Genomic DNA, 16,036 nt, shown 5'->3' on the forward strand with positions numbered 1-16,036 from the left:
GCGTGTATCTTTATTATACTTATTTTGATATTTTATCAATTTTGATATACCAAAGGAATAATAGAATGCTCCGATGTAAGCATTTTAAGTCCCACAGTGTGACTTGCGATCAGAATACGTTTGTTAGTCTACTTTCTTGTTAACTCTTGGCCAATGAACATCACTGCTTATACGCAAAAAAGACAGACTTGAGCTATAATGCCTTTTTTGTCCCATTTTTAATATCCAAACTTTTTTCATTATTCATTATATACTCATCCAAGATAGTCTTGGGAATTCTCTGACTTTCTCATTAATCGTAACGAAAATGAATAAAATTTTACGTTATTATGCTTACCGCTCAAGTATTGTCATTCTAGCTTAATTAAGTCTGTTATACGAATTTTCAAACTCAGGATTAGAAAACTGCAAATTTTGCACTTGTATTTTTAATTCAGTTTAGTACGAGCAGTTTGCGTATCAGTTCGATGCGAAAGCAATTCACGATTAAAAATTGATTAGACACTAGACCCTTAATCGGAGATATTGCGAAAAATACGTCTACCTACCAGGTCTAAAATGTTAATATAGATATTTTAAGGATAAGAAGACTACCCAGAAATGTTAATATAGAGGACTACTCTTACAAAAGTTACAGCATTTAAGTAAGGCATTAATAGCGGAACAGATATATTAGAGACATCGCCCGAGATGGTAATCCGATTGAACGGTGTCTCTTGCTTGAATTCATAACATCAAACTTGAAAAGTTATTTATTATCGCATTCTTACTACAATTCCACAAAAACCCATGGCATACAAGGACAGTCTGCACTGAACTAAACGGCCCAATTGTGTTGCGTAGAAATGCATGGAATATTCGCTTATTATGACAAATCTGTCGCATTCATATTTGTCTTAGATTCGGATTTCAGTTCTGAACATATATTTTCAGCTTTTAAGATTGTTCTCTCGTTTTTGTATTGCATAATAGCTGATGGTAATAAGTCCACACGATGGTGACATCGATAAATCCGCAGTTGGGAAATGCACGTTGTCGTTAAATGAGGAACAAAAATAATATCTCGCAAACCTCAGAACAGTGCTCATCCATCTAACAAACGAACCTAAGCCGAAAATTAAATTCTAATATGACAGAAATAGTTATTAGCGAGCTCTTTTTTGTGATAACGTCTTGCCTGAAGACAAAACGGTGTAATAATATTTACAATTTACGAACGCTTGGAAGCGGTACACATGTCGCTGTCGACAAAAACACAATTATCGCAAATCGCTGTCCTCCATATGAATTTGCTATACTGAGGAAAACATCAAAAAAAAAGGCCTGGCGGCGACAACGTCTGAAAGTCAGTTTAAACTATCATGGGGAACTATCTGTTTTCAAGTGCGGCAGAAACCACAACCGAAATTATGTAATAACAAAAAAAAATAAAATTTTGCATAATTTTTAAAGTTGTTTCTATTCTTTTTTATGACTTTTGCTTTTTTTTTTTAATTTTATTTAATTTTCTCTTTTTAAAAATATTTTTTAAAAATTTTTGTTTTTTTTTTTTTGATAAATATATTTTTGTACTTTTTAATTTTTTTTTTTTGTATTTTTTTTTTTTTTTTTTTTTTTTTATTATTTAAAATAAAAATTATTAATGATAAATATATAAAGGTATATATATATATATATATAAAGGCACATATGCATAAGTACATACATGTGTATGTAAAAAACCAAATAGAAAATCCAGAGTTAAAAGTAATGGAGAAAAAAAAAAAAAATTGAAAAAAAATTATGATGGGATAAACAGAAATACAAGGAATGAATTAAATGGCAATGACGCTGGAGAGTGACTTTGAAGAACGAGGAGACGTTTCAAATGTTTTTACATGTTTTAAAGCTAAGTAGGAAAAACAAGTTTGTGTTATAGACAAAAACTTACAAGTAATGGTGGTGGTCGAAGTTGCGCAAGTTCCTGTGGTCAGCAATTCCTCAACGTCATCTTCATCTGTGAGGTTTATGGCATAATTATTGCTGGTTGTTGTTGCTGTTGTTGTTTGATTAGCCATATTATTAAAAGCTTTATTGTTGTTCAACTTTTGTTGCGCCCCATGATGCTGCAGCTGATGATGATGCGGATGGGGACGGCTATGATGGTGATGATTGCTGCTATAATTTGCGTTCGTTAAGCGACGATGATGGTTACGTGCGAAAAGAGATGAATTTGAATTTTTATATAAAGACATTGGGGCAGAGCCAACAGCAGTTGCTCCTGTACTGCTAGATAGAGCGTTGCCAGAAACTGCATTGCCAGAGGAGGAGGAGGAAGATGTTGAATTAAGACGTTGACTGAAAATGCTGTTGGAATTTGCGGCAGCGGCAGCGTTATTATTTTTACGAAATTTCTGTATATTATGATGGGCAACGTGGGAATGGGAAGGATGGGGGGAATGTGTGGAATGGGTGGTTGGCGGTACTGGTGGAGGATATAAATGATTTGAATTCGTGACAGTTGTGGCTGACGGCGGTCACGAACAAGCCACTTCAGTGGCTGGCTGACAATTGCCCACGTTACTATTACTATTACTGTTGCTATTATCTGATATATCTTCCGGATTTAAATTGTTCTGTTGTTGCTGTTGTTGTTGTTGCTGTTGTTTAGTAATTGTTGTTGTTGTTGTTGTTGATGTCGTTGTCATCGTCGTCGTTGTTGTTGTTGTTGTTATCGTGGTTGAAATTGTGTTAATAGTCGCCTCGCTGGAGTTGTTCGAGTTTTCCTCGTTTTGCTTTAAAGATCGTAAATCTTCATTGAAAAGATGATTCAATATCTTTTGTAAGTACCTACCGTTTCACTAACACGACTACGCTTTTGATGATGTTGAAGCATACCACCACCACCACCACCACCGCCACCACCATTATTACCGCCCAGCCCCGCCCCGTCCTTTTGTGATATCTGTTGATTCATTTCGCTGGATAAACGCTTCCGGTTGGCTAAAATGGCATTATTAAAATTATTATGATTTTCCATAGATTTACGTTCACGTTTCAAAAAATCTCCGTCCAAATACTGGGACAATTGTTTACGTTTCACATGACGCGCCTCTATCGACATACCCTCCTTTAACATTTTGATGTTAACCTAACGGGAATGGTAAGTATTTTGAAATAAATTTTTTACAATTCACGGAAATTACTCAACTCTCACCCCATGTTGTATAACATGCTCTGTAAAATTCTGTATACTTTCAGTTAGATCCACATTCAAATTTTCAGTACGTTCAAATTCTAAGCCAATAAACCACATCGAACAGAAAGGTGAGCAAGACACCGAAGACTGCTGCTGTGCGGGGGCTGAAATTTTCTCCTCGTCGTTAGTACTGCTATTGCTGCTGTTATTGTTATTGTTGCTGTTGTTGTTGTTACTGCTGCTATTGTTGTTGTTGCTGTTGCTGCTGCTGTTGTTATTATTATTATTAGTACCGATTGTATTGACAGTGAGTGTACTGCTACTACTATTATTGTTATTACTGCCTTTTTTATACTCGAAACATTTGGGGTTAACATGAGCCAACGAAATGTGTTGATTACGTTCTAAATTACCGATAAGTAAGCGTACTTTCGATTCAACTAAGCCACACCATTCCAGATGGTCGTCAGCCGTCTGCGAGTTAACCAGCAAAACAATAAAATGACGATATCTACATAGTATTATTGCAAGAAAAATTATTTCAATTTTTTTTTCTATTTAAAATTTTTCATCTTCACTTACTTATAAAAAAAACTGGGCGCTTCAAATAATTTATCCCAGGTGGCTCGGCCTAACATAATTTCATCGGTGGTAGCCATGCCTCGATTGAATTCAGCTAATATTACCTTCTTGGTGGACTCGGAAACATTAAAAGTGGAATTTTGCTGAGGATACGCTGGCGTTATTATCGGCATTAAATGATAACGATCTGAGGCATTAACACGCGGATCCCAAACCTTAAATGAAAAGTTTTTCTTAATAAGCTCTTCTTGTTTTTTTTTTTAAGCTAAAAATATACCAAAACTTACCGGGAATCGTAAATTAACATTATCTGGATGTTTAAGTAACACAGGATGCGGCCATTTCCAGCGCGAAAAAACTAAAAAGAATTTGTGCACCAAAGTTGAAGCTGTTGCATTTGGGTACAGTTGACACGTACGCGCCACCAACATAGCCCATGTGACACCCCCAAAATAACCCAACGAATTGGAATAAATGCCATGTTCTATAGAAAAAGAGCAAAATATGAAAGGTATATGAGAGAATGTTTGTGGCGCACCGGTCGCTTTAAACTTACTTTTCGCCCATAGTTTTATAGAACGTAAAGCTAAGCGAAAATTTTCGATATTCGGTACTAATGATAATATTTCATCGGTTACCCGGCAACCGTTCAAACTGCGCACTGATCTTGGATCGAGATTTTTTAATAAATTATCATCACGCAAATCGAAGTCATCAGGTATCTCTTTGAGTGATAGGCGGGCAAACAATAGATCAATTTCAATGCCATCGAAATTCATTTTGATTACCGGTACGAAGGCCTCTTCCACGGCTCGGCATTCCGTTACTTCGGACTGTTTCTTTAAAAGCTCAAAAAACGATGAAAAATAATCGCTACGTTCAATGTTACGAGGCGCCACGCAAAGAGCATCAATATCAGCCCCTTTATGATGAACGCCCAAACGATATGAGCCGAATGTATAAATTTTGCCGCCCAATTTCTCTGCAGCCGCTTCGGGCATATTTTTGGCTATGGATACATCTTTGACCCATTGCTTAACAAGAGTATTTAATTTGGCTAGTATTTCCATGCGATGATTCAGTTCCTCCTCACTTTCGAATACCTTATACGGTTCCAAAGCCTTGCGTAATTCTTCCGTTTTTTGTAAATCTTCAGGTTTTGGACCCGCTAAACTAATAGCTGACGTCATCCCTAACTGTTTGACTTGTTGCTGCTGCTGTTGGTTATTTTGTGAATGTGAATTTCGTGCCCCATTGCCACCACCAGCACTATTCGCTGTATGACCATTCTGTTGACGTATTTCCGAGCTCCACATATTCATTCGATTGCCTTATTATGAATATCTATTACTTTGGCGGCAGCAATCGTTCTTTTCCCCTTTACGAACTTTATACTCCGGGTTACTTTAAACGTTTTACTCCCTTTTCCTCTGTTATTAATTTACTCGTTACGTCTTGAAAGTACTTAAAGCGTTTCTTCTTTAAAAAAAAAAAAAATTGAACGCTATTATTTAAACATGTAAACTAATCCGAGATTTGAAAATCTGTTAGGTTAAATACGTTGACTTTTAAATGCTAGACTGAAAGAAAAATAATATAAATAATGATATTAGTAATTAAGGAAGAAATGAAATGCCGAAATTTTGCATATATATTAAAATAGTAGGAAGAAGAAAGGAGCCTGAAGGTCCGTTCACTTCTGGGATTTTCCGGTATAGAATTTTCAGCAATATATATATATTTATATATATATATATATGTACTGCATTCTATATACCCAATATTGAAAAAAACTATAGCGAGTAATGTCGGAATATTAGCGACCCTTGGACTGCCTAGAGGACTTTTTGCAAGAATTTCTCCTTGCGATAGAACGAGAATTTTCGGCTATATGTATGTATGTATGTATGTGTATATGTATTTAATGTATATAATGAATTAGATATATAAAAATTCTCGTTATCTTCAAAGATCGGTAACTTGGCGGCAGTGCTCGCTATAGTGTATCGAAAAACTTATCTCCAAAAACTACAGGAAAACCTTTTGAAACAATCACTGACAGATAATGCGTAATGTTTTTACGCCGCCCATCTTTAATTTGAACCACAAACCCGTTCCGCTAAATATCCCGCAATGTTGTTATTTCATAATTTAAAGAAAGTTTTAAAAGGGACCGCTTTGAGAAATGCGGCTTTCTTTACAATTAAAAAGGGAAGTTTTAGTATTGCGTACATCTTTCCCTCTTTCTCTCCCGCATTCAATAGATCGCAGAAATCGGAACGACAACAATCTGAATATCATTATAGTGGTTAAACCTATATAGTCATTCGCCGACGTCTTTTTCTCTATTTCCAAGTTGAAGCTATAAACACTAGCTGCAATCCACTTAAGATGGCCGAGATATATGCTCACAAAAAAGGAATAGACAACGACACAGAGCTCCAAAAACTTACAGAAAATTCCTTTTATACCGCTTTGCAAGTGTTCAAGAACAGGCTTCAAAATGAGACTTCGCGCTTCTTCTCGAGTCGTTGTGTTTGTAGAATTTGTAATGCGCCACAAACTTAAATATAAAAACTAATATTCTGGTGTACTATCCAGGATCACTGGGCGAACCGCACAAAATAATATTCGACCCGAATAACTGACTCTTCACGGTGAACAATTAATTTTATAATATTTTAAATGCACACAATTTCTTGGAACTTGGCAGATGCGCACAATTCGTTTACACAACTATTAATTTTACACTTATGGTGAAGCTATTTATACTGAAACAAAACAGAAACCTATGACCAGATTCGAGTTTAGGGAAACTATTAAAATTATACTATCCGCACATTTTCGGGTAAATAATACCAAAAACTTGAATATATTTATATTGAAGCGCATTTTTTCCCTTATTCAGGTAAAATATATAAATTTGACTACCTGTAAGCTGCTTATCAGGTGGCTGCGGTTTTCATTGTCGATATTTGTTTCTTTGTCTCTAAAATAGATTACCTATCCCTTTGTTAAGAATCATTGTTTTGCGGCTCTAACTCTAAGCCGCGCTTACCTGTAAAGTAGGGATTACATGCTGTCGTAATTTCAGGGAAAAACCTTTCCTATGCTATAGCACTTGTGTTAAATTATTATATTATGCTTGTGCGGCTACATACAACACATAGATGGACTTGATATAGATCCTGGTTCTATTAGACTTGTATGCCCACCAGTCTGTCCGTCCGTCTCGCTTTTATGTGCTCAGTCTACACAAGCAAGTTTTGAGGTATTTTGATATTTTAAAAATTGTTCCCCCGACTTGTTTGGAACGTTCTTGAAAATGATTTGAATCAGAGCGCCTTTCCGACCACTTTCCATACAAAGCATCATTTTGAAAAGTTATTATATAAATGAATGTATTTATTATATGAAGAACGGCGTGCAGCGTGGTGAGGCTAGACTGCTGTACTATCTTTCCCAAGCAACCGCAAGTTCGATTTGCGTTGCCCACGCGATTAAAAATGTCGAAGGAAGGATTCCAATACAATTATGCCATATCTGAAAAATTGTCTTTCTGCCAATGGAGAAAACTGGTTAACGGCTATAGAGAAAGGTCATAATGTGCACACAACTACACGTATATGAGTTTAAAGTATTTCGAATATTTTTAAGGCTCCAACACTACGAAATGCCACAAAGCCGTCTAGCAAAACAACGAACGCGCTACAATTTTTTGTTTACGAAAATTCTTCAAAACACCTAAATTGGATGTAGATTAACGAGACTTTTCACTTTCTTAATTCTTACGGCATTGAACGTTACCCCTCGAATGCCCGCACCGACAATGTAGAAATGTTTAAATATTTGCAATGGTAAACCTATAGATAGCGCTATAGACAGAAACGATTTAACGACACTGACAACGAATCGGATAAATGATATTCTTTGATACGTAAATAAGCCGATTATTTATTGTAGGCTAAGGCGGTTCAATATGAAATTATGTGCGTTCCGCAAAATGTGTCATCTTGAACTCTACATCAAAAGTTCGGTCCAAGGCATTCAAGTGTCATTGATCTCACTGTCTTTCCGTGATAATTAATTTAGCCAACTCATCTTCACCACATCTACGGGAAGCCATTTAATGTTACTTATAAATTTTCCATTCGTTTTTCTCATGCACTCAAAAAAAAAAGAACGTGAAAAGTAAATGATGAAAATGCTAGGCATCTACTCATTAAACAAAAACAAAAAACTGCTGATTTGCACAAAGCATAAATTTATGCAAAAAAAAAAAAAAAAAGAAAGAAAAGAAAACAGGGCTAACAGAGAATTAATCGTGAGATAACAATTTGTATTAGAAACTAAACAAAAGCTATAAGAGCCACAACATATTAAAAGAATTTGTTAAAATTACTGAAAATATTGCCGTCAATCGAAAAATGTTTCTGCATATTCACGATGAGAAAGCGGAAGTATCTTGAAATATTTTATTTATAACTAATTTATTTTATTTTATGTGTTCCATACGGAACGCCATACACTCGCACATTTAAATAACCGCACTTCCGAAACAGATTGAAGTATATCTTTAAAAGCATCGCGCCTGCCTGTTGTTTGCTTTCATCCCTTAAACCATCCAAAAATAAAAAAGTATAACATCGGCCCCAAAATAGTTTATCAATATTCACGCACGCAAGCAAGCAAGCATACACATAAACACATACACACACACCCGCGCGTTTAGCTTTTTATTTTGATTTTCATTCACGGTAAATAACGCTTACCTTTTTTTTTTTTTTTGCTGTTATAAACAATGGTGGCAAGTTGTCTGGATTAATAAAACAACAACAACAACATCAAGAAGAGTAAAAACTAAAATAAGGTCTATTTTAATAATGCTGTTTGGACGCTGTTGTCGTCGTTGTCATGGCCTCCAACAATTACCAACAAGAAACCACAAAACATTACTGGCGAAAATTCCACGCATTAATTTCCTTCTTTTTTATTCTTGTCTTTCGATTCTTCTTTTTCGGAAAACAGACACTTTTTTCACTTCTCTTTCTCTTCTTTTTCCGTATGGCTACTACCACTTATTTTTCTTTTTAAATTCTTATTCTTTTTATTCTTCTTCTGATTCTTCTTAATCGAAAAGAATTTTTTAACAACTTTTTTATGCGAATCCTTTAAATATAACACAGAATTTTTATGCTTAACAAAATGTTGTTGTTTCAAATTTTAGGTTAACGTAAATTCTTGTTAAAATTTCGCGTATAATTATTACAATTTATTAAATTAAAAACGCGTAATTTGACAAGAAAACGCTTACTTTGTTCACGGAGATGAGTAAAAAAGCAAGGCAAAATGGCATTGCCATGTGTTAGCAAAGAAAATTTTAGACAATCTATAATGGTAAAAAAGGAAATGAAAGACGGCTTATAAAGATTAGGTATTGCCGTAATAAAATAAATGTACGATAACATAGGGCGTACAGAAAAACATATATCCCAGAAGTGCTCGCATCACTTTTAAAGTTGTGTACTACATAAAACATTCATAACTGAAGCTGAAATTAAAATTTCAAGAGAATAGATCAACTAGATTTTATATTAACGTTTTATTGCTCTTGGTTATATTATTTATATTGGCCTTTGCTGCCGGAATTATTACTGTCATACTTTTCACATTATATTTGGGTTATTGATGCAATATGGGTGCAATGCAAAGAAGCTTCCCAGGTCTTTTATTTATTTTGCCTACTAATATTAAAATCTATTTAGATTCTGTTAACTAAAGTTAGTATTGCCATAACTCAGATTTCATAATACAATTAATACACTTAGCATACAACGCTGTAATGGTTAGTATTTGTTGATTGCATTTTTAGAGTTCTTTATTTATTAATATAAAAATACGATACTTTTCCAAAAATTAAATCATATCATGGATTCGATTCTATTAAATGGCCAATCCAGGCTAGACATTCTTATTTTCCTTAGGTCAAAGTATATATTTGAAAGCAAATGTTAAATGTAAGATTTAGCTATGGATATGGAAGAGTACAATTAAAGAGTACATTGAAAAATGATGCTATGGATGAGAGAAAAATTTGCTGAGCGTCGCGCTAAATGGTTAGCTGCCCGTAAAAAATCTCATCCATCTGAAGATGGGGAAGAGACGGCTACCGAAACTAGCTCTAGCAGTAGTTCTCCGAGACGGAATATAGACCAGTCAAAATCATGTATAATACCTTGTGCTTCAGTTCCGCCTAGCGACATTAGCCAGCACCATATCAATTCTACATCATGTAATCCTGCTAACACGGCAACTATAAACTCATCTACGCGGTTACCGGTTTTGTGAGTAAACCTAGATATAAAAGTCAATCATAAGAAATATAAGAACATACCTTTTCGGTAAACAATAACATACTCAAAATTTTCTGTCAAAATGCAAAAATTAAGGAATCTCTTTGCTAAGTCTGTTACTGTCTCATACTATTGTTGGTTTTTTTTTTAGTAGAAACTCACAGCATATTTTGTTCATTTTTTATAGAAAAAACGCCCGTCGATCGTCAGCATCTTCAAATTTGGACGCTGCAGTAAGTTCCGAAGAAATTGTCCGAGGTCCTGCCGTTAAAGAACCCATTAAAGTACGCATTATCTGTCCTTCAGCGCGAGTATTGGCTTTTCAAACGGAAACTACAAAACGTTTAATGGATTTAAAAAATGAAGTCATCCTAGAATTGGCCGATGATTTAGCTTCAATACCTTTATTTGCACCCGATGTACGTACGTTAGGACCACGCTTTCGCTTAGTAAAAGCCGATTATCAAGGTGTTGAGCTAAGCGAACAACAAACTTTGAGTCAACTTAACATTACCAACAATGAACTGTTGGTATTGGTTTTTAAGCATAATAATTTACAACAAATCATAACGCAAACCCGAGAAACACGCTCTGCACCTGATGTCGAAATTGAAGCGGCCACACGCTCAGTGCCTGCTAGGCAAGGCGACTTACCTATGGTTGATTTAAATGAGATATTTCAACAATCAAATGTATGCAAAAGCCGTTAGCTTCTTTCTTTTTTTTTTTTGTTATTAAGTTTCAATATCTTTTCTTCAGTTACAATTCGATGTACGCAAAGTATTAATTTCTTTGGCTCAAGCGTCCGCCGCAATTATTGGAAGTGGTCCATACGCCAATCGTTTGATAGCCATGCTTAAACAAAAATTAATTAATAAACGTAACTATCAAAATGATACTCTACAGTGCCTTGTGGACATGGGTTTTAAAAAGGAACGAGCCGAATACGCTTTAAAGATTCACAAGTAAGAATATTTTCATTTCAATCATTAGACATTTTTGATTATTCAATGGAAAGTCTAATAACTTATCTAAGTCGCCGTGTCTCCGTGTGGATAATATGCTTTGGTTGTATTAAAGCAGTGTTTGATACCGTTATAGAGTTGAAAGCTTTCACTTTTTTCGATTATTTATTGTTATCTAGTTTTGATGATTTATTATGTCTTCTTTGTTTTGTGATATTAAAAGAAAAGAAAATATAAAAAAATAAGAAATATCAAGAACTTTGGCCTATGTGAAATAAAGAATTTATCTATTTTTTATTAGCAATGTTTATTCCACGGCTTTGGAATGGTTGATACAGCGTCAAAGTGAGGATTCAAAGGTAGAAGATGCAGTTATGGGTTTACCGAAAAGTACTTCAATCTGTTCACCTTCGACCATAATATCAAATGATGTAAATTTTCTTAATTTAATTAATTAAAAATTTAATTATTTAATATTTGATTATTGTATTTGCATAAAAAAGAGTCCTGTGGAAAATGTAGCGGCCTTATTAGAAATTGTCAGAATATATAGCCATCGCGAAATACCACCTACTGCAGATTCTATACAAAATCTGGTAGAGATGGGTTTCCATGAACCAGATGTAATATTAGCTTTGAAAAAGACCTGCAATAATAAAGCGGCTGCCTGCGAGTGGTTATGCGGTAATCGAACTGGCAGTTTGGTAGAGTTACGAGAAGGCTTATCAGAAGATTCCCCCGTCTTAAAATCAATTCTAGAATTGCCACAAGTTCAATTGTCATTGGGTAACCCCAAAGTGTTCCTCGGTATGTAAGCTATAATTTAAAAAATTTCAATCAATAATATTTATTATTATAATGTTTCAATTAATTAGCCTTTCTAGCAATATTGGAAAATGAACACAGTTTACGTGTTTGGGGTGGCAATGATACCAGTTCCGTTATCACTCAAATCTTGCAGAAATATCATGAAGAGAAACATGTTATGGGTATAAATCAATTTTATAGCAGCCGATAGTATATAAAAGATTATAAATAATTTCGAATATATAAAATGTTTCCTTTATTCTTATTTTCTTCTTTTTTTTTTTTATCTCAAAACTAAAGTTTCTAATTAAATTAATTTTCTCTTAAAATAAGAAATTTTTATTTTATATAAAAACAAAACAATAGTTACAATATTCTTACTTCAAATGCAAATAATTCTGTATTATTTACTTTTTATACGCACAAGAGAGCTTCATTCTGGTGATAATTTTAATTCCGTTTTTATTTCGCTTAAATGCTGCTCTGTCGCTAAATGAAGAAAGGGAAAAGTGCAATTTAAAAAAAAATAAAAATAAAAATAAATAAATAAAAAAAGCAACAACAACAAAAAACAACATATATTTACCTATAAGTGAAAATGAAGCAACTTTTTACTGTATTATTAATAAAATACCTATACTTACATATAAAACATACACACATACATATGTAGAAGTACCTAATTTAAATGAAAAAAGCAACTGTAAGGCAGTTTTTAGGAGTCAATATATTAAGACATATTTTCAAAAATAGCTTGACTTCTAAGCTCTTAAAGCAATTATGTAGAAATCGTAAGTCTTTTTAATAATTATTAATAATTAGGTGTTTTAAGTAAAATCACATTGTTTTGTTGTAGCTTTTATAAAAAGTAATAATTAAGTAATTAATTAAAATATGCGTAAAATGTCTCTTACGTACTTCATACATATATATATATATATATATAAAATATGTCCAATTAAATTTTATATCAACACAAATGCCAAATACAGACGTCAACTATAACTTAGTCCACTTACTACTATTATTTCTAATGTAAAAAATCTACTCACAATTGTCGATCTTAAGAGGAAAATTTAATTTCAATTAAAATGTATTTGAAAACACTTGAAAAATAAATTAAATTAATTTACACTGAAAATGCATTTAATGGGCTCGCAGTAGATAAGAACTTTACCAGTTCAGCGCTAAAGGCAAATCGAAACGTAAGATTATTTCAACTCCATAGTTTTTTTTGATACTTGTCGTGGCACTATTTTGGGCTATTGGGCTATTTTACACACACATTGATATTAGCTTGTTGGAAGTATTTGAATCACTATATTTAGAAACGTGTTCGTGGCAATAGAATGGGTGGAACCAGTTTGAAGTATACACTAACAGAGAGAATCATTTGGCGGTTAACAAAGAGCCTATCTTGTTTTTTAACGAGTTGTCCGTCTTTTCTGAATTATTATTTATACAAACAAATCCAAACAATTGAGATTGGTTGATTTTTATAAATTTTGGGATTAATATATAATATTTGTAATACATGGATGAAACAGATGTCTCATAGACGACAGATTACTTGGAGTTAATGTTTGAGAATTTTTTTTAAGAGACTCTTGGACGTACTGTGTACTCAAGCATTAAATTTTTTCATTATCAGCTTTGCATTTTGTGACAAATCAGAGCCCCCCCCTCCCCCCCCGCCGTGGTCCGCGCGGGGTGAATTTTTTTTTATACCCTCTACTGTAAGATGCGGATATACTAATTTTGTTTTTTTCATTATATATATGTAATATCTACCGAGACCCGATAAAATATATATATTTTTGATCAGCATGAAATTCTGAGTTGATTTAGTCATGTACCTGTCTGTTTGTGTGTTTTTTGTTTGCGGGACTCTCCTGGTCGCAAAAATGAATTCGAATTTGGTAGAAACCTTTTTTTCGTTTTTGCACGAATCTTGGTTTTGAAAATGGGCCAAATTTCGTCGGAGCGGAAGCCCGCATTGGAGTCTAACCTGAACGCATTTGTGGAGTTTTGCTAGTTACTTAGAAATTATAAAAGCTAGAAGGCTGAAATTTTTCACATTGACTTTACAAAGCACTCTACCCTTTAGGTGCAAATCGGCCACGCCCATACAAAATTACAAGTGATTAAATTTTATTTTTCCACTTTTTTGAGGCTTCATGCTTGTTTACTTGAATGTTTAAAACTATTTTGTACATTCCTCAAATGAAGATATATTATCCGCCTAAAAATGGGTTGATCCTAAAATGAATATTGTAGGACCGCGACCAAAAGCAGTAATTCTTTTCTTAATGATACCAGCGATATGGACATCAAATAAAAAACTTGCAGACAAGAATGCGAAAAGCATAGTGATGCGAACCCGAGATTCAGCCCCCGTCGAATATAACTCTCTTACTTGTTTTTATTGCGAATATTATATACCTTGGGCGTCGCAGTAGACTTTTGTGCTTTTGGCCGCTTTTGGCTTCTTCCGCCGGTCGCTGAAGTGTAATGATGAAGCAGTGTTCTCGCCCATCAGAAAAAAACGTTTAATCAACAAACGAAATTCGGATTTTTCCATTGCTTTAAAAGGTACTATAATGTCGTGTCAAGAAGGTACTATCCAGAAATCATATGAGTTTGTCAACAGTGTTACCATACATGTGACCGAAGGCTTATTGAACGGCATGATTCAGAATTGAGACTATTGAGTGATGACTACTGAGAGTTACTCCCGATTTAGGGGAGCTAGAGCGTCTAGCATCATCCCTGTTTATATAGCCGCGTCTCGACAATTTCACCGTCTCGATGGGTTGGAGCCCAAACAACACCCGCCAGGATATTTTTTTCCTTTATTTTTTTTCTTGAAAGGTATTCTCTGCATTGAAAGCCAATCAATGCTTTATCTATACATGAGAATCAAATGTTTCTTTATTTTATTTAGGGTTATGTGTGCAGATAGGTGAAACTCATTTTCCTTTACCGTTAATTGAAAGTGTAAAGAAAGTGCTCTTCACTTCAATCGTGGGTGTTCTAGCGGAAAGACAATCACTGTCCAAGATTAATGGTAAATATATTTTTTCGGTTTTGTGATTTTACTGGCGCGTGTTACAGGCCTGCGCTTCTATGTTTTTTTTTTGACTCTTTTCGAGTTTGGTTTTCTAACACTTTTTCCGATATTCCCTATAAATCAGTTATAGCGAATTATAGATAAGAAACACAAGTTTGATTATATATATTTAAAGAGTTTTTTTTTTAAACGTTTTTTTTTTCGGTTTAATTTTATTCGAAGTCTGTGGTTTTTCGTAAAGCGCTGTCAGTATGTATGAAAGCGTGCAGCGAGAGTATCTGGAAATAATTAAACAGTTTTTTTTTTCATTTTTTTTATATATATAAATATGTACTTCAAACTTGCTGCTATCTTGCTTTGCCATTCACGTCTACGCCATAGGCCATCTTCGAAAGATTCATCGCTTGCGGCGATAATATTACCGCAAAAAATTGACTAGAAAACGATTCGGCAAAGGTTACTCAATCAGTTCCGTATCTTTATTGCCGCATGGAGTGGATGATTCGATGCCAATTCATCAGACTTACTTCGAGATTTCGGACTAAGCGATGGTAGAAAGAGATCAACAAATGAAGCTATTAAACGTAACAGCAATAAACCTATGCGTAAAATTTCAACCTAAATGCACAGGATCCCGACGTGTTAAATTCCAAAGGCTTGCTTACTGCTTTAACTTTATTTGCTGACAATGTTAAAATCGGAGAAGGCATGAATTGGCAGTAAACGTTAATGCCTTTATCAACGATAGTTTCCCAATTGACATGGCCGGTATTGCTGTATATAAACCGGGTAAAGGTTGCTCAAAGAGACAGTGGAGCTAATAAGGACATTAAATAAAAATTAAATAAAAAGAAGTAAAATGGAAAATTTAAATAGAAACGAACACAACGAAACTACAGAAATAAGTGCAAATAGCTTTCTGTTCTTAGCTTTCTCTATAAAATTTTGTATTTAAAAATTTTTCCATATATAATCTTTATTATATAAATGTATCAAAAATATAAATTCATCTCCCCTTGTACGTCTCCTGAATAGTTTTGTACAATTTTTATAGGCGTGGCATTCGATTTTACCCTATTTT

At 34.1% G+C, this 16,036-nt stretch overlaps 2 protein-coding genes across 4 annotated transcripts; one reads left to right on the plus strand and one right to left on the minus strand.

Moving 5' to 3' along the window:
* Nucleotides 1–2,499: 2,499 nt before the first annotated feature.
* Nucleotides 2,500–9,066, minus strand: LOC119635737 (poly(A) polymerase beta). 3 transcript variants are annotated; one of them, XM_038030730.1, is made up of 7 exons: nt 8,533–9,066; nt 4,317–5,340; nt 4,048–4,244; nt 3,761–3,975; nt 3,197–3,689; nt 2,834–3,130; nt 2,500–2,774 (listed from the first exon to the last, which is right to left on the minus strand). In XM_038030730.1, the coding sequence occupies exons 2-7, from the start codon at nt 5,080–5,082 to the stop codon at nt 2,517–2,519; spliced, it is 2,226 nt and encodes a 741-aa protein (XP_037886658.1). In that variant the 5' UTR covers nt 5,083–5,340; nt 8,533–9,066; the 3' UTR covers nt 2,500–2,516. The 3 variants fall into 3 exon arrangements, with proteins under 3 accessions (XP_037886658.1, XP_037886656.1, XP_037886657.1); XM_038030728.1 differs by having other exon boundaries at nt 3,191–3,689; XM_038030729.1 differs by lacking the exon at nt 8,533–9,066 and adding an exon at nt 6,214–6,483 and having other exon boundaries at nt 3,191–3,689.
* A 433-nt stretch (nt 9,067–9,499) lies between these two features.
* Nucleotides 9,500–12,142, plus strand: LOC119635738 (ubiquitin-associated domain-containing protein 1). Its single transcript, XM_038030731.1, has 7 exons — nt 9,500–9,605; nt 9,721–10,104; nt 10,301–10,805; nt 10,873–11,078; nt 11,380–11,509; nt 11,582–11,885; nt 11,954–12,142. The coding sequence occupies exons 2-7, from the start codon at nt 9,830–9,832 to the stop codon at nt 12,094–12,096; spliced, it is 1,563 nt and encodes a 520-aa protein (XP_037886659.1). The 5' UTR covers nt 9,500–9,605; nt 9,721–9,829; the 3' UTR covers nt 12,097–12,142.
* Nucleotides 12,143–16,036: the final 3,894 nt, after the last annotated feature.

The sequence above is a fragment of the Glossina fuscipes genome, unplaced genomic scaffold (assembly GCF_014805625.2).
Source record: "Glossina fuscipes isolate IAEA_lab_2018 unplaced genomic scaffold, Yale_Gfus_2 27, whole genome shotgun sequence".
Lineage (NCBI taxonomy): Eukaryota > Metazoa > Arthropoda > Insecta > Diptera > Glossinidae > Glossina > Glossina fuscipes.